The following is a 21839-nucleotide window of genomic DNA, read 5'->3' on the forward strand; positions in this document are numbered from 1 at the left end:
ATGAGCACGAACGTGCCTCCCCAAAGGTGAATGTCTGGTGTGCTGTTACCACTGCTAGTGTAATTGGACTTTACTTTTTTGACACCCCAACAGTGAATTCCAAATCCTATTTACATTATGTTGCGGTCCTATGGCATCGATGAATTTCCACTGATAATAAGCTCAGTGGGATATTTTCAACAGGATGGTGCACCTGCACATTTTGGCCGTATTGTTCATGATTTCCTAGATAACACATCTCCATGAAGATGGATAGGAAGATGTGAGCCTTTACAATGGTCTCCCCACTCCTCTGATCTGATGCCCTGCAACTTCTGGTTGTGGGGTATGGTGAAAGAGAGAGAGTGTACAGCACGAAAGTTTGGAATATCAATGAACTCAAGGAAAGAATTACAAATGTGGTAACATCTATTCCCAGAGAATTAGGCGTCAGGGCTTTAAATGCTACTTTAAATCGTTTCCTATTGTGTGTTGATAACAATGGACAAAAGGCTGAGACCTTATATACACAATATTCCACATATACAATACAATAAATGTTGATTTCAATTAATGTTGATAAATGTTGATAATAATAAATTTTTTTTCCATATAAGTGTTAACATAATTTTGACAGTGTTTTTTCCATATAAGTGCAGTGGATTCGGGTTAGTTTGGCCACCGGTTAATCGGGACAGCCTTTTATTTGGAACAAATCTTAAAAAACAGAACCCAATCGCGAAAATAGCCAGGGTTTACCTCGCTTAATTCGGACAGAATGCCGTTTAATCGGGGCAGGTGACCGCAGCACTGGAGATTACCCTATGATTGTCTCCGACAGTACCACATGGTTCGGTTTAAATTCTGGAGGTCACAACCATAAAACAATACAAACAATTAGCAGTCACCTGTTTATGGGCATTTCTGTTAGTGAAATCTATCAGGACAGTAAACTCGATCTTACTGAATTTGCAATAATACCGACAGCTGGAATTCTGTGGGTTGTTATGGCGAAATGTGTTTACACTTCCATGAAATCTTCAATCATATAAAAAAATTAATTTTCAGATCTCTTCATTCCTATTTTTAAAGCTTTGTAACTCGTTGCTCCCTTTTCACTTGCGCGTATTGTGTTACTTGAAATTTGTGTATACCGTGTTCTTTTTTATTGATTGCTCATCTTTTTACTGTTTTAAATTTTAACCTCCACCCACAAATGACAGTGAATAGAAATGTCAACTAGTTAGTATGTCCATATTACAGTACGTATTAATTATTCCAATTATCACTTACATTCTTCCGATTTTCACGTATCATTTAATTCTTTAATTGGTAAGGTAATAAAGGGTAAATTTGTGCTTAATATATCTTTACTTTTATATATTCCTGTGGATAATATTCCTTCTATTTTCTCTAATTAGAATCGCTGTTTAATAGAATTAAAATTCAATTCACAAACGTGATTACAATGACCAGCGCTTACTACACATCATATAGTGAACAGTACTTTACTATGGTGAGTTCATCGTAACATGATTTGATTGTACAGTGAACCAATTGTAAAGGGGGGGGTCCATTGTATTTTTAACTATTTACGTGAAACTTCGGATAATTGGGGCAGCCGCTTAATCGAGCCAAAATGCACTAGACCTGATGTGTCCCAAATAACTGGAATGGACTGTATTAACATCATTGATCCCACCCTGCATAGCAGGGTCAGCTAGTCAATTTTGGCATACCCTGTATTACAAGGAAATACATGGGCTGTGTTAGGGTTACTAAGAATAAAAACAGTTTGCAGGTATACTTGTACGTAGACTAATGTTAGGAACACAGTAAATAAATTTGATGAATTTGAAGTGCTGATAAAATCATCAAATGCACATTGCGGGGATATCAGAGACATGATGTCACTCAGTTATAATGTATTCAGAATTTGAATATGGGGAGTACAATGTGTACAAAAGGGAAAAATGTCAAATGTGTTAGTATTGTGGACCCCAAGGTTCCCCCATTCACCGCTTAAGTGCATCTGTGAAGAGGCTTTTGCCATATCCAGTCATGCATGTGTAATGTAGGGTGCGTAAGAGTTGTGATGTATGACTGGCATCTGGCATCATAGTAGGCATGGAGCATCCAACATCTGGTCAGGTGCTCCCTGCCCATGGTCGTTTCCCACGTTTAGACGTGACAGGTTGTACACATCTCATACTGGGTCTGCCAGAAACTGGTGCTGGGAGGGCCCTGTGAAGGAAAGGAAAAGGAATAGAGGGAGAAATATGGGTGCAGGGGGAAGGTAAGAATAAAGATGGGGGGCATAATAGGAGGCTTACCCCAGAAAAGGAAATTAGTAGGCGAAGAATAGAAGAATCCATTATATTAAAGCAGGCAGAAAAAGAGCTAAGCAAACCTTTAGCCCATCATTATGAGCACACCCTTGGATTCAGTCAGGTCCCAACTGACTGGAGTTGTGCAAATGTGTTTCCTGAAAATTAAAATCTAGTAAAAGTGAAGTTCAACATTAACAAGCATCATCTTCTGGGATCTCAAATTAACTCATACACAGTACTACAATTTTCATTAACTTATGTTTGTGGTCAAAAAAAAAAAAAAAAAAGCATTACACAATAAAAACAGAGGAGAAATGTGCATTACCTTATTTCCAATAGTTTTCTTAGGAGGAAAATCAAAAGTGTTGACTATCGGGTTTTTCTTTTTAAGAGTTTTATGTAAGGCATAAAATTGAGCATATCTGCGATATATATTCCATTCGTCATCTCGGATACGAACATAGACCTGAATAAGAAAGAATGCATTCTGGTTAGTACTGCTAGATACTGCAAAAAATTGTAAACAGGAGTGATAGCTACAATTTAAACCACTGTTACACCACGACGATCTGACCAATCAGGGGTCTATCGCTCTTTGACATAATCTTACTTGTCCCCCTGGGCATCCTGACAACCAAGGGGGGGGGATGGTGCATATGATCAAGGGCAAACATAGGTTCTAGATTATGATGCTCTTTATAAAGACAATTATCGTGGAGTAACAGTGGGTAGTTTTCTCTTAATGGAAATAAACTGCAAAGGTAGCAACTCATTTTAAAGCCGTGATTAGAACGAAGTAAAACAAAAAGAAATCATCAAATCTTAAATATCCACTCTCATTACGTATTAAAATCTGCTGCTGGTGCAAAACAAAAATGCAAGAAGCAGAAATGATTATAATATCAACTTATTTGTGAAGAATACCAGTGCATGGTAATACCAGTTCCATTTATACATAATACAAAACAAAATCTGGCACAAGCAAAATTTTACATAAAATAGCATGCAAAAGTTCACAACATTCAGCAGCAAAAGGATGCTATCAAGAGAAAGGCGAACTTTGTTTTATCCAGCATTCAAGGGAATTGAGAAGTATGAACTAGAAATATGTACTTACAAACCTTCAACTTAATTGCTCACAAAAAAAATGTCCAATTGATCATGAAAAGTCTGCAGGTTTTAAAATTAATGTACTAAACTATTATATATATTACTCGCCAAGTTTCCTCTGCAAATTTAATTTTAATTACTGTTAGATAACTGTAAGGCAGTTTCCACTAGATTATTTACACTATTAAATAAAGATGAAGCTTTCATCATATCAATAACCATTCTTGTACCAAGAATGGACTATGGTTAATGCAATATCATGAAAACCTTAGACACTTGCACACCTGAATTATATATCAATTTATTAATTTTAAAATTAATATACAATAAAAATTTAGGGAAAATTCAACTTTACTCTATCCTCCCCTGCTGTGTTTCCTTACAGTCAGAGTTCTGTAATATTTCAATAACATTCATAACTTTTACACTACCTGGAAGCAAACCGTGGCATTAGTTGAGGCATATGATGCAAGAAAGCAAGCATCAGGCAAAAAAAAAAAAAAAACCCTTCTCATTTCACCCATCCAGTCACTCCAAATGTTTGTCTAGCTCAGCCTTAAATTTATTTAAGCTATCAACTACCATACTTATGCAGAATCAACCAAAAGAGAGAAAAAAAACCTTCATTCACTATCCCTTCTAATTACTGGATAACTTTTTTTCGATAGCAGAAAGTTAGAGAGGCAACAAGAGGGAATAATACTCTTGATCTGACTATCAGCAGTGATTATTCATGCATTAAGAATCCGTTGATAAAATAACCACTAGTTGGCAGTGATAAAAGTGTATTGATCTGGGATTTAATTAAAGGTGTAACTACCATCAATGGTAAAGGGGAGGGTTTTTGCTTTCATAAAAGTGACTAAAGTATTTTCGGACAGTTTTTAAATTCTATACAGTGGGACCAACTGATGATGCTAGAATCAGCAAATTCTAAATGGGAAGCATTCAAGGAATTAATCATAAAAACTATTAGGCTTTTCATAACAACTAAGAAATACCCTTCAAGGTATAAACCTAAATGGATGTTAGATGAAATGATGAGACTCATAATCAAATCACAAAACAGGTTAGTAAAGCAAAGGCAGATTACAAGAAATCTTTAGTGAAGGATGCAAAGAAAAACAGGAGACTTCTTTAATTATGTAAACACTAGAAGGAAGGGGATAAAGGGAAGAATCAAATTAGCCAACTTGATATCAATAGTTCAACTGTTGATGAATATGATTAGGTCACTGACAGACTGAATGAGTATTCTGCAAATGATTTTGTAACTGAGAGGAAAACGGAAAAGTTGTTGAAGTTAAGCATAACAAAGGCATCTGGGCTGGACGGGATCTATCCAATTATATTAAGGGAAGCAGCAAACTCTTAGCCATAATTATGAGAGCATCCTTGGATCCCTGGAACAATGAACAATGCATAAAAATCTCTCACAACACAATTTTAAATATTTTACCTGATATACATGATGGACATCAGCAGAACGACCAGTTAGGAATGCAGAAGGAATCCAGATATTAATGAGAGGACGTAAAGCAGCTGTTTGAGATGAGCTGTAATCAACAGAAATTTAAAATAGTTATAATCAATTAATATCAAGCATCATCAAAACACAATTATTCTCTTTTTGTAAAAATTTTATATATTTATTATTATTATTAGTAGTAGTAACAGTGGCAAATGATGCAAGAAAGCAAGCTTATAAAGCATCAGCCAAAAAAAAAAAAACAAAAAAAAAACACAACAACCCTTCCCATTTCACCTATCATTCCCCTCCGACAGTTTGTCTAGTTCAAATTCAAGCTATCCATGTCCAAGTCAGATGAAAGTTTTCAGTGATCAATCAGCTGCTGGCTAAAGGCAAACTTCCACACAATCTAATCTGCAACCCTCCTTTCTCAATTTGAATTTATGCCCCTCTCATGCATAATTTCAGCAAGAGGAAAAATCCCATCAGTATTGAACTTGCTCAATCCATTCAAAGACTTAAAAGCCTCAATCAGATCATCTCATATGTGCCTAGTCTCCAGATGTGGCAATTTGCAGAACTGAAGCCTTTCTTGGTAAGAGCACACCATTGTTCCACCCACCAATATGGCTGTCCTTCTCTGTACCCACTTGAGCAGCTCAACATCTTTCGGAAAATGAGGCTTCCAGAGTGTATGCAGTACTCGAGATGTGGCCAGACCATTATCTTATATAATGAAATAATCACCTCCTTCACTCTGCTTAGTAAAATTCCTGTATATCATTGATAAAACCCCAAATTCTCTCTTGGCAGCCTCTCTGAACTGCTCAGATAATTTCATATCTGACTGCACAATTCCTCCTTGGTCTTTTACACTTTCCATTACTTTGAGTGGTACCACACAGTTACGTTAATCTAGGATTACTACTGCCCTTATGCAGAACTTGCATTTTTTAATGTTACACTTCAATTGCCATTGAAGCCACACCTGACATGCAGTATGAACACATGCACGCACACAACAAATATGCATTATAACTGTACAACTAAATTGATTCAGGCTTACTGAATCATGAAAATGTAAATAACAAGAGCTGTAAGTAATTTTTTCACGGATACATAAGCTCCGCATGATGCTAATTTTTCTTTTTACATCTTGAAGTTTCATCAAGTAGAGACACATGTATCTTTGCAGAATGATATCCTGTAAACATTTTATATCATTTTAAGAGACTGTTATATCATAAAAAAAACAAGAAATGAAGCAAGAAAATCTTATTTGAACAATCCAGTTCCACTTTGAATATAAAAGCATTAAATTTATTTCTTAATTTGGATTCATTTCAGAAAGTTCGACAACTGAATTCCAAAGATTAACCATTAGCACATTAATTTATTGCTTATCCCATAGATTCTAAAGAATGAATGTTAAAATTAAAGAAAAGACATCTTACCTCAATCACAAAGATGTCGTGTAGTCATAACTTGACCAAAATGAAACAAGCACAAAGCAATAAATCCAATATGTCTTGCTGTTGTTGTTATGGGGGTTTGATGGTGCATAAGCTGCTATGGCTATAATGCGCCTATTCATATATAATATAAGAGATTTTTGTAAAATTTTTTGGAAATGATTAAAAAGTCCAATTTTCTTGATGTGAAAAAATCGGAAATATTTGCCTTGTCACCAATGAGATTCTCTAAAGTTACTGGTTTATCAAGATTTACCAGTGATAACTTGTAAATATAACCCTGCAAGTTATCACTTGCAGGGTTGAAGTTCTGTTCTTATTCTTACCTTGAAAGGACTACTTCTCGTCTTGATGTATGGACACTGGAGAGCCAAATTTTTGGATCTGTTTAAACTGAAAGAGTTTATTATTAGTTTGCGAGTGCCAGAGTGCTGTCCATTCTGACAGGCATGCAGCCTGAATGATTAGTGCATAGTCTGATGCCAGAACAGGGATATTGGTTAAATCTAAGGTAGTTGGATTTTTTGCAGCTTTATCAGCCAGTTCATTGCTCAAAACACCAGAATGTGCTGGAATCCAACAGAAGGGGACCAGTTGATGGTGTTTTTCCATTTGTCACAATAAGCTTCTAATTTCATCTAAAACAGGGTGAACTTTATCTGAACAATAAGATAATGCCATGATTGAGCTGAGGGAATCAGTGTAAATAACAGATATTAAAGAACAGTCAGAACACAGATTTTCTAAAGCTAGTTTGATTGCATACAATCCAGCTGAAAAGATACTGAATTCAGATGGAAGGGTTGCTAAAATAATGATATTTGAAAACACTGCGGCTCCAACATTTGTATTAGAGATTTAGAGCCATTTGTATAAATTGGGAAAAAATCAGTATATCTTTGAATGCGAGCCGCATGAAGTTGTCTGACATTTGATGCTTTTAAAATATTTTTTCCCCATTGACAGAGATAAGTGTCACAGGTTGATACAGGAGGAAGAGCCCATGGTGGTTGACAGTAAGTTGCTATCTGTTGTGCAGAATGGATGGAAACATTCCAAATCTGTGACAGTTCATGAAGGCGAAGATCAGCTGGTTTTACTATGCTAGGTTTATTTCTGTAGAGGCTTTCTAAAAAATGGATAGCAACTGTTTTCTGCTGCAAGAGTCAATAGCCATTGAGGCTGGCCCACTGTTGTATTTTATTAAGTGATATCTGAAGCTGCCATTCAATAGATCTCATATTTTGGGAATGGCAGGAGAAGAAGAGGTCATCTGCATAAAGGTAAGTCTCAACTGTATTTGGAAGCTGTCTGGTGATGGAATCTATTCTAAGAGTAAAATGTATGACTGGATGGGATGCGAGGCACAACTTTGTATCTTAACAGCATACTTTAGTAACAGTGTTTTCCTATATAACGGTAGTGGGGGCTCGTGAGCATCAATGTGTGTGGGCAACATTCTGAAAGCACCAAGTGCAATTCTCAAAGCACTGTGTTGGCTGGGATCAAACCAATGTAATGCATTCGTTCTGGCAGAATCATAGATGTGAGCTCCATAATCATGGCATTAATCAGATACCCATAAGCTCCATAAACTGGGCTATCTGATTAATGCCCAGTATAGCCGAAGCAGAGAGGTACAATCTGCCCTCCCCCATGTTTGTGCGGATAAAACTCTGAGTAGTTTAACTTTTTTTAGACAAGACATATGTACATTTTTAATATGATCTATAAAATTTAACTTGTCAAGGATTAATCCTAGAAATCTGATGTTATTAGTGACTGGGATGGAGACAGAAATTTGAAGTTCAGGATCTCGATTAAGTTTGCATTGCCTACAAAAATGGATAGCAACTGTTTTCTGCTGCAAGAGTCAATAGCCATTGAGGATGGCCCACTGTTGTATTTTATTAAGTGATATCTGAAGCTGCCATTCAATAGATCTCATATTTTGGGAATGGCAGGAGAAGAAGAGGTCATCTGCATAAAGGTAAGTCCCAACTGTATTTGGAAGCTGTCTAGTGATGGAATCTATTCTAAGAGCAAACAGACTGGCACTCAGTACTGATCCCTGTGGAATTCCTTCTGCCCGCATGAACGTTGTGGAGAGGGGATGTTGGTATTGAACTTGAAATGATCTAGTATGTAGGAAGTTCTGAACAAATATAGGAAGGTTGCTCTGCAGACCAAGAGAGTAAAGATCACTCAGTATGTCATGCTGCCAGGTGGCGTTAAAAGCCTTCTCTATATCTATTGAAACCATTACAAGATGTTCACATTTAATAAAGGCATTTCGAATGCCGAATTCAGCCTTGACCATAAGATCTAAGCATGACCTATTTTTACGAAAGCCATATTGACTATGGCTCATTAGATGTTCTGACTCAATAATCCAGATGAGACTTCTGTGGACAATTTTTTCTAGGATTTTGCTCAGGCAGCTTGAGAGAGATATTGGTCTATAGCTATGAGGGTTGGTTGGATCTTTCCCAGGTTTTAGGAATGCCAAAACAGTAGAGTGATGCCAAGAAGTATATTTTCTAAAACTATACGATTGTAAGCAGGTGCAAAGCTTTGTCATCAAGATATTGTAGCATGACATAATAAATCCCATCTGGCCCGGCAGCACCATTGTGGGCTGTTCTAATGGCATGCAAAGGTTCAGAGTATTGCAAGAGTATAGAATAGAATCTTTAATTGCAGCAATGATAGACATACAATTAGTCCCATCACAGCATGGTGGTGCCAGGGGTTAACAAAACAAAGAGGTTTGTTATATGGAAGAAGGTGGGCAGTAGTTTGAAAGTTAATGGCATCTTTTCTCTAGTGTTTTTAATTCATTGGAATGATGTAGAATAAGCTGATGCTGCTGAGATTTCAGCAAAAGTATTGCCCAATGCATTAGCAATATCTAAGGGACTGGATAGGTCTTGCCCTTTCCAGGAGAGGACTGGAGAAGGTATGGGAGGAAACTTACCAGATAATGTCTACTTTTTTTTTTCCATATAATTTCGGGATCAGTGTTTCTGTTAAAGGTCAATGCAAAATGGGTCCATGATTCTTTCTTGGCTTGTCTTTGTATAAAACATTCTTTTGCCCTTAACTTCTTAAAATTAATGAGGTCGGTTGTGGTTGGACATTGCCGAAATAAATTCCAGACTTTAATTTTTGCTTTCTTTGCTTTTGTGCTTTCCTCATTCCATCAGTAATTATAATGCTTGTGACAGGGGGATTTGATAATGGTATTGTGTCCTTGGCACTTTTAAGAGATGCGACATGATGTAATCTGTTATATTATCAATATTCTGCAGCTGGATTTTTTCCTCATCGAGAGAGAGAGATTGATGATCAAAATTTTGCACAAACAAATTTCCATTTCCTGTGGAGTTTGTTTGAAGGAGTCTTTGATATTAAAAAATTGCATATGATTGGAAAGTGGTCACTGCCCATAGGATCATTTAAAATGTACCACTATGGTCGGGACCAGTACTGAAGAACAAATTGAGAGATCTATTGCTGAGGTGTGGCCAGTTGGGAGCTGTATATGAGTATGTGCACCAGTATTGAGTATGGTGAGGTTTTGTGACTAGAAAGTTTTCAATGAGTCGACCAGATCTGTCTAGTTTAGGGTCACTCCATAAGGGGTGGTGACTGTTAAAATCCCCTAATATACAGAGCAGTGGAGGTATCTGTATGAAGAGATCTTCAAGATCTTTTAAAGAGTAAGTATGGTTTGGTGGTAGGTAAATTGAGACAAGTGTTATTGAAATACAGAAAGTTATATGAACAGCAACAGCTTCTATTTCAGTTTGAAATGGAATATGTTTAGTTGGGATCTTTGAATTTATCAGGATTACTACATCACCACGGCCAGCATTTGCTGTATTACGATCTCTTCGATAAAGGCAATAATTCTTTATCAAAGAAGAAATTTGCGAGGTTAGGTTAGTTTCCTGAAAGACAAGGGACAACTGGAGAATATCGGTTAATTAGATATGGATATCATCTGTGTTGCAATGAAAGCCTCTGCAGTTCCATTGTAAAATACAAGGCATTATTTGTGTTTAATTGATGAAGCTGTATCTGAAGGGTAGCTAAGAATAGAAACAGGTGCAGGTATACTTGCGTGTACACCAATGCTAAGAGTTTAGTAAATAAATTTGATGAATTTGAGGTATTGCTCAAAACATCGAAAGCAGATATTGTTGGGATATCAGAGACGTGGTGTCACACAGATATAAGGGATGCAGAACTGCAATTTGAGGAGTACAACGTCTACAGAAAAGATAGGCAGGATAGGAAGGGGGGAGGGGTTATGCTATTAGTTAAGAAACACATAAAAACCAAGGAAGTGAAGCCAGTAGACATCGCTGGACAGTGCAGTGTTGAGTCAGTTTGGTGTGACATAAGCATTGGGAGATCAAAATTGAGAGTAGGAGTGTGCTATAGGCCTAATGACTCTGATGAGTATAATAAGGAACTGTACAGGGAAATAGAGTGGGCCAGTAAATCAGAGAGTCTTATAATGGGAGATTTTAATTTCCCAGATATTGACTGGAATTTGGGGGCTGGTTACTCACACACTAGCAGGGCTTTTGTGGATTTATTGGATGATTGTTTTCTACATCAGCATGTTCGGGAGGCAACTAGAGGGAGTAATACTCTTGATTTGATTATCAGCAGTGATTCTTCATGCATTAAGAATCTGCAGATAAATGAACCACTAGGTGGCAGTGATCACAGTGTGCTGAAGTGGGAGTTACTGAAAGAGGTAACTACCATTAGGGGTAAAGGGAAGGGTTATTGCTTCCGTAAAGGCGACTACGATGGACTGAGACAGTATTTAAATTCTATACAGTGGGACGAACTGATGATGTTACCAACAGCAAATTCAAAATGGGAAGCATTCAAAGAACTTATCTTGGAAGCTACTAGGCTTTACATACCAACTAAGAAATATTGTTCAAGGTTTAGGCCAAAATGGATGTCAGATGAACTAATGAGGCATATGGCAGAGAAGAAAAATGCATGGGATATTTACAAATTAACACATGACACAGAAGCCTATGATAGATACAAGTTGATATGCAACCAAGTTACAAAGGAGGTTAGGCAGGCGAAGGCAGATTACGAGAAATCCTTGGCAAGGGATGCAAAGAAAAACAGCAAAGAGTTCTTTACTTATGTAAACTCTAGAAGGAAGGGGATGAATCAGATTGGTCCACTTGATATTGATGGGTCAACTGTTGATGATCCTGCTCAGGTAGCTAACAAACTAAATGAATATTTTGCATCGACATTCACACATGAGGAGTTATTCAGCAAGGGGAATGCCAGAGGTGTATTCAACTCTAGCAGTCAGCTACAGAACCTTGAAATAACTGGGAGTAAAGTGGAGGAGAAACTGTTGAAGATAAACACAAGAAAGGCACCTGGGGTGGATGGGATCTATCCAGTTATATTAAAGGAGGCAGCAAAGGAAGTAAGCAAACCCTTAGCCATAATTATGAGAGCTTCCTTGGACTCAGGGGAGGTACCCATAGACTGGAAATGTGCAAATGTGACCCCAATTCACAAAGGAGGATCAAAGGCTGACACAAGTAATTATAGACCTGTGAGCTTAACTTCTGTTCCAGGAAAATTAATGGAGGCACTGGTTAAAGAAGCACTGCAGGATCACTTAGACAAGACTTCAGTTATAGCTCAGACACAGCATGGTTTTGTTAAGGGGAAGTCTTGCCTGACCAACTTGATTGGATACTATGATGAAGTCACAAAAGAACTGGATGCAGGGAATAACTTTGATATTATATACTTGGATCTTAGAAAGGCTTTTGATACTGTTGCACATGGAAGACTGCTACACAAATTGGAGCAGTGTGACATTGGAGGCAAATTGCTGCTATGGATAAAGGGATGGTTGAGTGGCAGAAGACAGAGAGTGGTAATCAATGGACACTGCTCATCGTGGACTAATGTTATTAGTGGAGTCCCTCAGGGCTCAGTGTTGGGTCCATTATTGTTTTCTGTATTTATAAATGATATTGATGATGGTATATCAAGCTTAATGTCTAAGTTTGCAGATGATACAATGGTTGGCAGGGTTGTCAAGGACACTACTGACACTATGCTGCTGCAACAGGATCGGGAAAGGTTGAGCAGATGGGCTGAGAGGTGGCAAATGAAGTTTAACATTGACAAATGTAAAGTACTACACATGGGAAACAGCAACCCCAGAGCAACGTATCAACTCTGTGGTACTACACTGACAGTGGTAGAGAATGAAAGGGACTTGGGGGTGATTGTGCAGGCAGATATGAAGTTCTCTGAGCAGTGCAGACGGGCTGCAAGAGTAGCTCATGGAGTATTGTCAATGATATACAGGAATTTTTCCAGCAGGGATAAGGAGGTGATTATTCCATTGTATAAGGCAATGGTCAGGCCACACCTAGAGTACTGTATACAGGTCTGGAGGCCTCATTTCAAGAAGGATGTAGAGCTGCTGGAACGAGTACAGAGAAGGGCAACAAGATTAGTGAATGGAACAAAGGGGTGCTCTTACGAAGAAAGGCTTAAGTTTTGCAAATTACAGTGTTTGGAGACTAGGCACCAGCGAGGTGATCTGATAGAGGTGTATAAAGCCTTGAATGGTTTAAGCATGCTCAATGCTGATGGGATTCTTCCTCTAGCTCAGAAAAATCACCTGAGAGGACATAAATTCAAATTGAGGAAAGACAGATGTAGGATAGACGTGCGGAAATTTGCCTTTAGCCAGCGGGTGGTTGGTTGGTGGAACAGACTGCCATCCCTTGTGGTGGAGGTTGATAGCCTAAATAAGTTTAAGGCTCAGCTGGACAGGTATTTTGAACGAACAGAGGGGTGAAGTGGAAGTGGTTTTTTTTTTTTTTTTTTTTTTTTTTTGGCTGATGCTGCATAAGCTTGCTTTCTTGCATCAAATGCCTCTACTAATGCTAATGCTAATCTGACTACTTTTTGAGGGTTACTGTCTTATTATTTACACATTGGAATAAACACATGCTTATTTTGATGTACTTTGACAAGAATTTTATTTTTGGCTCACTACAATAACAAACAAGATTTTAACCCTTTCTTTGGTGAGATTCTGGAAAATACATATGCTATAACCAATGTAAGATTTTTTGATTTTTTGGAAAAATTTGTAAAAATTGAAAAACTACATATGAGAAAGCACAAAAGAGGATCTAATAACCTTGACATGGTTCTCACCAAGGATCTAAACATTCAAAGTTTGACAATGCACAAGCCAATAACACGTGGTGCCCTTAATACCATAACATAGGTAGTGTCCAAAGAGATTTCTGTGATCAAGGTATTTTTTGGGCTCTATTAATGGGAGAGATAACTATAAGCTGTTGGATAAGAGTTCATTAGGGGGTCTATTCAAGGGACTCATCCTGAAAGCTAAATATGAATTTGTTCCAGTGGGGAAGCTCTGAAAAAAGAAATATGCTCAAGTAGATGACAAGAGAGGTTAAGGGACTAAATGAGAAAAGAAAAAAACATGGGATAATTTTTGATTTATCTGAATAATATAAGTGTATGGGCAGCAAAAACCTAATTCGCAGGTTTTTTGCTATCTATTTGCTACGTTATAGAAGAATAAGAAAAGTTTACCTCGATATGATATGTAGAACACTTCCATATGATACTCTCCAGAAATTATAACAAATAAAAGATTAATGCAAAATGATTACAGGAAAAAGTCGATTGAAAACAATACAAAATTAATTAAAAATTCAAAAAACAATAAAAAAATTAATTAAAAAAAAGTTTAACATAAATTTTTGAAAAACTATTTTCCTTCCTGAAGCAGACAGTGCTTTTTGACCATATATCGTGATCATAGAAATTGAAATTACGGAGCATGTGAGCTTGAATCTTAAATAGAGAGATTGTTTGGACTCACACATGCACGTGGAAGGCCGCAATTATTTGTCTTCATGCATGCATGCACGCAAAAGACCATGAATTGGAGATTAGATATGGATGGCGAACAAAACATTGTATACCAAGTCATTTATTTGCATTGCAAAAGAGGAAAGGACTGAGCGATTGTTCACTATAGTGTGTAATTTCTGTATTGGTCTGGCCACAATCTTAAATTCAGTATCTTTCAAGAACCTGTTAAGCTCTTGTGCCACTGTTCAACATATGCGGACAGAAATAAAGTATTTTTTGATGTTACTATTGTTGGTTAGTGTATTTTTTTGTATCCTATCCTTAGCTTGTACCCTAATTCAGTTTATGTACCCTGTTTACAAATCTTTCTGAGTCTAAAGCAGATTCCATCGTTGAATTTGAATATTTATAGGCATTGAGAAACTGATTAAGATAATAGATCTTTTGTAGGTGAATGGACAATAGCTGTTATAATGTAGAAACATACTGGTGTTTGTTGGTTTATGAAAAATGTTAAATTGGATTTTATTTGCGTCCCGAGTAAGCGTAAAATTTAGAAAATTTATTGACTTAGTATCCGTATTTTCCCTTTCCAATGTAAAATTGAGTTTAGGATGAATATTATTAAAAGAATGTAAAATGACTTGAATACTGCTACTGTCAGTAATAACCAGAACATCATCTAAATACCTCCCATAGTATGTAATACGGGGTAGAAAAGCCGTCAAGTGTATAGGCTCAATCGTTGAGAGACCTCCGATATTAAGACGCTTAGACTCAATCCCATTGGCAAACCAAAAATTTGTTTGTATACTTTGTCTTGAAAGGTGATATAGTTGGCCTCAACTAAAAGTTTAATTAAGTGAAAAATTTCCTTAATAGGAAGCTTCGTATAATTAATTGGTATAGAGTTATTATTTAACATATCCCAAAGAATATCTAATATGTATTCAATGGTTATATTCATAAATAATGAAGCAACATCCAGTGAGAATAAATTATCATTATCGCCGAGTCTACAGTCCTTAAGGTTATTAAATAATGTTTCATAGTTTTTTTTTTTAATCCCAAATTGTATTGCCTGTCTAAGGGGTTTTATAATACTATATACATGTGTGTCTAAGGATGAAAATGCTGAGTTTCTGTAAAAAACAATAGGCTGAATAGGATCTCCAGTTTTTCCTTTAAATGAGACATGGTAATGAAGTCATTTTTTTGATATGTGGTTAACGTTTTATTGTACTGATTGACCAAATTGGTAAATAGTCCCAGGTCTACTTAAGATAAGTGTAGGTATCTGATATAATTTATCTAACTTATTTATATAATCAATTTTGTCGAGTATTATAACTGTATCCCCTTTATCTGCTCTCTGAATAATAAATTTTTCAACTTGAAATCTTTCATGCAAGGTATATAAGAAAGAAGGCACATGGCATCTATGATATATAGCAGGGATGGCCAACGAGTCGATCGCGAATTTAATTTCGGTCGATCATGACGAATTTTAAATATACAGTCATCCCTCGATTTGTGCGCCTTGTGCAATGAAATTTTTGAGATGGTAGATCGCGGCACCTTTTGAAGGAAAAAAGTAGATCGCATCACAAATTAAGTTGGCCACTCCTGATATATAGGATCATTGTAAATGGGAAAAGGATGTTGTTCCTCTATATAAGACGATGCCAAGACTACATTTAGAATATTACGGTCTGGAGGCCACACTTGAAGAAAGACAGACAGACATAGTTTCAAGAAAAAATGCACATTGCTGTCCATGTGAATAAGCCATATGAAGCTGAGTAGGTGCATACTGCAAAGCTTGAAAACTAGGCATCTCAGGAGGCATATTTTCATAGGTAGGAGAAACAGGGTCAAAAATACAAAATTTTAGGGAGTAACAGAAGGAGCTGGATCTGATGGATTTTGGATCTGATTATGAATGAGAGTTTGTTAGCACACAATTTATTCAATGGAATAAATTACCTGCCATGGTTGTTCAAAAAGGAATTGGATAGCCACTCTTTGGCAACAGGGAAGTTATTAGTGAGTTAAGATTCCCCCCCCCCTCTCAAACTTGTTTTGGTAGATGTACAAAAAAGTTTACTTCCTTACATCATTTGCCCACTACAAATACCAATACTATGCACAAAAATCCTTTTAAATATTTATTTTTTACAATATCTACTTTATAGATGACCATTGGAGAAAGACTATTGTCAAAAATAAAAAAAAATCATATATATGATTTTAAAATCATAAAATCATAAAAAAACAATTAAATAAAAAAAATTGACCAACTGTAAAAAATAAAAACTCGCTGTTACTTCCTTTTCTTTCTTTCCTTCCCCCTATGTGGTAATAAACAATACATTTTTTGTATTGTTTGATCCAAATTATAGATAATTTTTTCAGTTTAAATCAACACAGTCTTGAATCATACTGAAGGGTAGCATCCTCATCCTCTTATGTTGATTTTTGACACCATTGTAAATATTAAAACAACTACTGTTACTTGCAAACCCAATTAATAGATGGCAGCACATCCTGGTATAGCTTTAAAAAAAATGTATACTGAACAAACAGTTGCCGCTGTGTTGAAACAACTTTCAAAACATATATATATACATTCAACTCAGTAAAAAATTCAAAATGTACACAAATACATGCTCTCGTGGGTAGCACAGTTGGTAGGAATACCATCCTCTCCACACTAGGTGAAAAAGACCTGAGTTAGAGTCCTTTCGACGACGGGAGGTATTTTTATGGGCCTTTTTCACAACATGGTTTTTTCATCAATGCTAGAAGTTTTGTAAATAAATTTGATGAATTTGAGGTATTGCTCAAAACATCAAAGGCAGATATTGTTGGGATATCAGAGACGTGGTGTCACACAGATATAAGGAACACAGCACTGGAATTTGGGGAGTACAATGTGTACAGAAAGGATATACAGGATAGGAAGGGAGGAGGGGTTATGCTATTAGTTAAGAAACACATAAAATCCAAGGAAGTGCAGCCAGTCGACATCACTGGACAGTGCAGTGTCGAGTCAGTTTGGTGTGACATAAGCATTGGGAGATCAAAATTGAGAGTAGTTAGCATTAGTAGAGGCATATGATGCAAGAAAGCAAGCTTATGCAGCATCAGCCAAAAAAAAAAAAAAAAAAAAAAAACCTTCCACTTCACCCCTCCATTCCTTCGAAATACCTGTCCAGCTAAGCCTTAAATTTATTTAGGCTATCAACTTCCACAACAAGGGATGGAAGTCTTTTCCACCAACCAACTACCCGCTGGCTAAAGGCAAATTTCTGCACATCTATCCTACATCTGTCTTTCCTCAATTTGAATTTATGTCCTCTCAGGTGATTATTCTGAGGAAGAGGAAGAATCCCATCAGCATTGAACATGCTCAAACCATTCAAAGCTTTATACACCTCGCCGGTGCCTAGTCTCCAGACACTGCAATTTGCAAAACTTAAGCCTTTCTTCGTAAGAGCAACCCTTTGTTCCATTTACTAATCTTTTTGCCCTTATCTGTGCTCGTTCCAACAGCTCTTCATACTTCTTAAAATGAGGACTCCAGACCTGTATACAGTACTCAAGGTGTAGCCTCACCATTGCTTTATACAAGCGGATAATCACCTCCGTATCCCTACTAGAAAAATTCCTGTATATCATTGACAAGACACCATGAGCTTGCACTGCTCAGAAAACTTCATATCTGCCTGCACAATTACCCCCAGGTCCTTTTCATTCTCTATCACTGTCAGTGTAGTACCACAGTTGATACGTTACTCTGGGGTTGCTGTTTCCCATATGTAGTACTTTACATTTGTCAAACTTAAACTTCATTTGCCACCTCTCAGACCAGCTGCTCAACCTTTCCAGATCTTGTTGCAACAGCAACAAGATCTGGAAATTTATTCCCTGCATCCAGTTCTTTTGTGACTGCATCATAGTATCCAATCAAATTGGTCAGGCAAGACTTCCCCTTAACAAAACCATGCTGTGTCTGAGCTATAACTGAAGTCTTGTCTAGATGATCCAGCAGGGCTTCTTTAACCAGTGCCTCCATTAATTTTCCTGGAACAGAAGTTAAACTCACAGGTCTATAATTACTTGTGTCAGCCTTTGATCCTCCTTTGTGAATTGGGGTCACATTTGCACATCTCCAGTCTATGGATACCTCCCCTGAGTCCAAGGAAGCTCTCATAATTATGGCTAAGGGTTTGCTTACTTCCTTTGCTGCCTCCTTTAATATACCTGGATAGATTCCATCCACCCCGGGTGCCTTTCTTGTGTTTATCTTCAACAATTTCTCCTCCACTTTACTCTCAGTTATTACAAGATTATCTAGCTTACTGCCAGAGTTGAATACACCTCTGGCATTCCCCTCGCTGAATAACTCCTCATGTGTGAATGTTGATGCAAACTATTCATTTAGTTTGTTAGCTACCTGAGCAGGATCATCAACAGTTGAACCATTGATATCAAGTGGACCAATCTGATTCATCCCCTTCCTTCTAGAGTTTACATAAGTAAAGAACTCTTTGCTGTTTTTCTTTGCATCATTTGCCAAAGATTTCTCGTAATCTGCCTTCGCCTGCCTAACCTCCTTTGTAAGTTGGTTACAGATCAACTTATATCTATCACAGGCTTCTGCGTCACGTGTTAATTTATATGTATCCCATGCATTTTTCTTCTCTGCCATATGTCTCATTAGTTCATCTGACATCCATTTAGGCCTAAACCTTGAACAATATTTCTTAGTTGGTATGTAAAGCCTAGTAGCTTCCGAGATAAGTTCTTTGAATGCTTCCCATTTTGAATTTGCTGTTGGTTTGAATTTTTTGAATTTGCTGTTGGTTCCATTTTGAATTTGCTGTTGGAGTATGAGTGTGTTATAGGCCTAATGACTCTGATAAGTAAATTAAGAAACTATACAAGGAAATAGAGTGGGCCAGTAAATCAGAGAGTCTTATAATGGGGGATTTTAATTTCCCAGATATTGACTGCAATTTGTGGGTTGGGCACTCACACACTAGCAGGGCTTTTGTGGATTTATTGGATGATTGTTTTCTACATCAGCATGTGTGGAAGGCAACTAGAGGGAATAATATGCATGGGATACATATAAATTAATGAGTGACATGAAGGCACTGGTAAAAAAAAAAAAAAACTCTTGATCTGATTATCAGTAGTGATTCTTCATGCATTAAGAATCTGCAGATAAAGGAACCACTAGGTGGCAGTGCTCAGTGTGCTGAAGTAGGACATTCTCAAAGAAGTAACTACCATCGGGTAAAGGGAAGGGTTTTTGCTTTTGTAAAGGTAACTACGGTGGTCTGAGACAGTATTTAAATTCTATACGGTGAGACCAACCGATGATGTTACCAACAGCAAATTCAAAATGGGAAGCATTCAAAGAATTAATCTTGGAAGCTACTAGGCTTTACATACCAACTAAGAAATATTGTTCAATGTTTAGGCCTAAGTGGATGTCAGATGAAGTAATGAGACATATTGCAGAGAAGAAAAATGCATGGAATACATATAAATTAATGGGTGACATGGAAGCTTATGATAGATATAAGCAGGTCTGAACAAAAACACAAAGGAGATTAGGCAGGCAAAGGCAGATTAAGAGAAATCTTTGGCGAAAGATGCAAAGAAAAACAGCAAAGAGTTCTTTACCCATGTAAACTCTAGAAGGTAAGGGATGAATCAGATTGGTCCACTGGATATTGATGGTTCAACTGTTGATGATCCTTCTCAGGTGGTTAATAAACTAAATGAATATTCTACATCTATATTCACACACAAGGAGTTATTTAGGGAGGGGAATGCTAGAGGTGAATTGAACTCTTGCAGTGAGCTAGATGATTTTGTAATAACTGAGAGGAAAGTGGAGGAGAAATTGTTGAAGATAAACATAAAAAAGGCACCCGGGGTGGATGGGATCTATTCAGTTATATTAAAGGAGGCAGCAAAGGAAGTAAGCAAACCCTTAGCCATAATTATGAGAGGTTCTTTGGACTCTGGGGAGGTACCCATGGACTGGAGATGTGCAAATGTGACCCCAATTCACAAAGGAGGATCAAAGGGTGACACAAGTAATTATAGACCTGTTAGTTTAACTTCTGTTCCAGGAAAATTAATGAAGGCACTGGTAAAAGGACTGCAGGATCATTTAGACAAGACTTCAATTATAGCTCAGACATGGCATGGTTTTGTCTTGTCTGACCAATTTCATTTGATACTATGTTGTGGTCACAAAGGAACTGGATGCAGGGAATAACTTTGATATCATATATTTGGATCTTAGAATGGCTTTTGATACTGTTGCACATGGAAGACTGCTGAACAAATTCGAACAGTGTGGCATTGGAGGCAAATTGCTGCTATGGAGAAAAGATTGGTTGAGTGGAAGAAAACAGACTGGTAATCAATTGTCACTGCTCATCGTGGACAAATGTTATTAGTGGAGTCCCTAAAGGTTTAGTGTTGGGTCCATTGTTGTTTTCTGTATTTATAAATGATATATCAAGCTTAATGTCCAAGTTTGCAGACGATACGAAGGTAGGCAGGGTTGTTAAGGACCCTAATGACAGTACGCTGCTCCAACAGGATCTACAAAAGTTGAGCAGATGGGCTGAGAGGTGGCAAATGAAGTTTAACATTGACAAATGTAAAGTACAACATATGGGAAGCAGTAATCCCAGAGTAAGATATCAACTCTGTGGTACTAAACTGAGAGTGGTAGAGAACGAAAAGAACCTGGGGGTAATTGTGCAGGCAGATACGAAGTTCTCTGAGCAGTGGAGATGGGCTGGAGAGTAGCTCATGGTGTCTTGTCAATAATATACAGGAATTTTTCTAGCAGGGATACGGAGGTGATTATCCACACCTTGAGTACTGTATACAGGTCTGGAGGCCTCATTTTAAGAAGGATGAAGAGCTGTTGGAATGAGTACAGATAAGGGCAACAAGATTGATGAATGGAAGAAAGGGTTGCTCTTATGAAGAAAGACTTAAGTTTTGCAAATTACAGAGTCTGGAGACTAGGCACCTGCGAGGTGATCTGATTGAGGTGTATAAAGCCTTGAATGGTTTGAGCATGCTCAATGCTGATGGGATTCTTCCTCTTGCTTAGATTAATCACCTGAGAGGACATAAATTCAAATTGAGGAAAGACAGATGTAGGAGAGTTGTGTGGAAGTTTTCCTTTAACCAGCGGGTAATGGTTGGCGGAACAAACTTCCATTCTTTGTTGTGGAAGTTGATAGCCTAAATAAAGGTTTTTTTTTTTTTTTTTTTTTAGCTGATGCTGCATAAGCTTGTTTGTTGCATCATGTGCCTCTACTAATGCTGATGGTTGAGTTAGTCAGTTTCAGCATGGATTTATCACCCCGGAACTCAAATTTTTCATCCAGCAAACAGAAAACTGACCTCTGAACACACAATTTACAGACAATATACACGGAGCAATAAAGCCTTAGTTGTGATGTTCCTAAAATCTAACAGCAACATACA

The 21839-nt window shown here is 37.2% G+C and overlaps 1 protein-coding gene across 2 annotated transcripts in view; it reads right to left on the reverse strand.

Moving 5' to 3' along the window:
• The window catches only part of LOC150076729 (sorting nexin-29-like), a 275665-nt gene that overhangs the window by 22551 nt on the left and 231275 nt on the right, over positions 1-21839 (reverse strand). For both annotated transcript variants that reach the window (XM_090386732.1, XM_090386733.1), the window contains 2 exons: positions 4879-4975; positions 2635-2775 (listed from right to left, as the gene is read on the reverse strand). In XM_090386732.1, the coding sequence (XP_090242858.1) occupies positions 2635-2775; positions 4879-4975 (238 nt within the window). The remainder of the gene's footprint in view (positions 1-2634; positions 2776-4878; positions 4976-21839) is intronic.

This window comes from Mastigoproctus giganteus, chromosome 12 (assembly GCF_048544385.1).
Source record: "Mastigoproctus giganteus isolate SK-2022 chromosome 12, ASM4854438v1, whole genome shotgun sequence".
In the NCBI taxonomy this organism is placed as follows: domain Eukaryota; kingdom Metazoa; phylum Arthropoda; class Arachnida; order Uropygi; family Thelyphonidae; genus Mastigoproctus; species Mastigoproctus giganteus.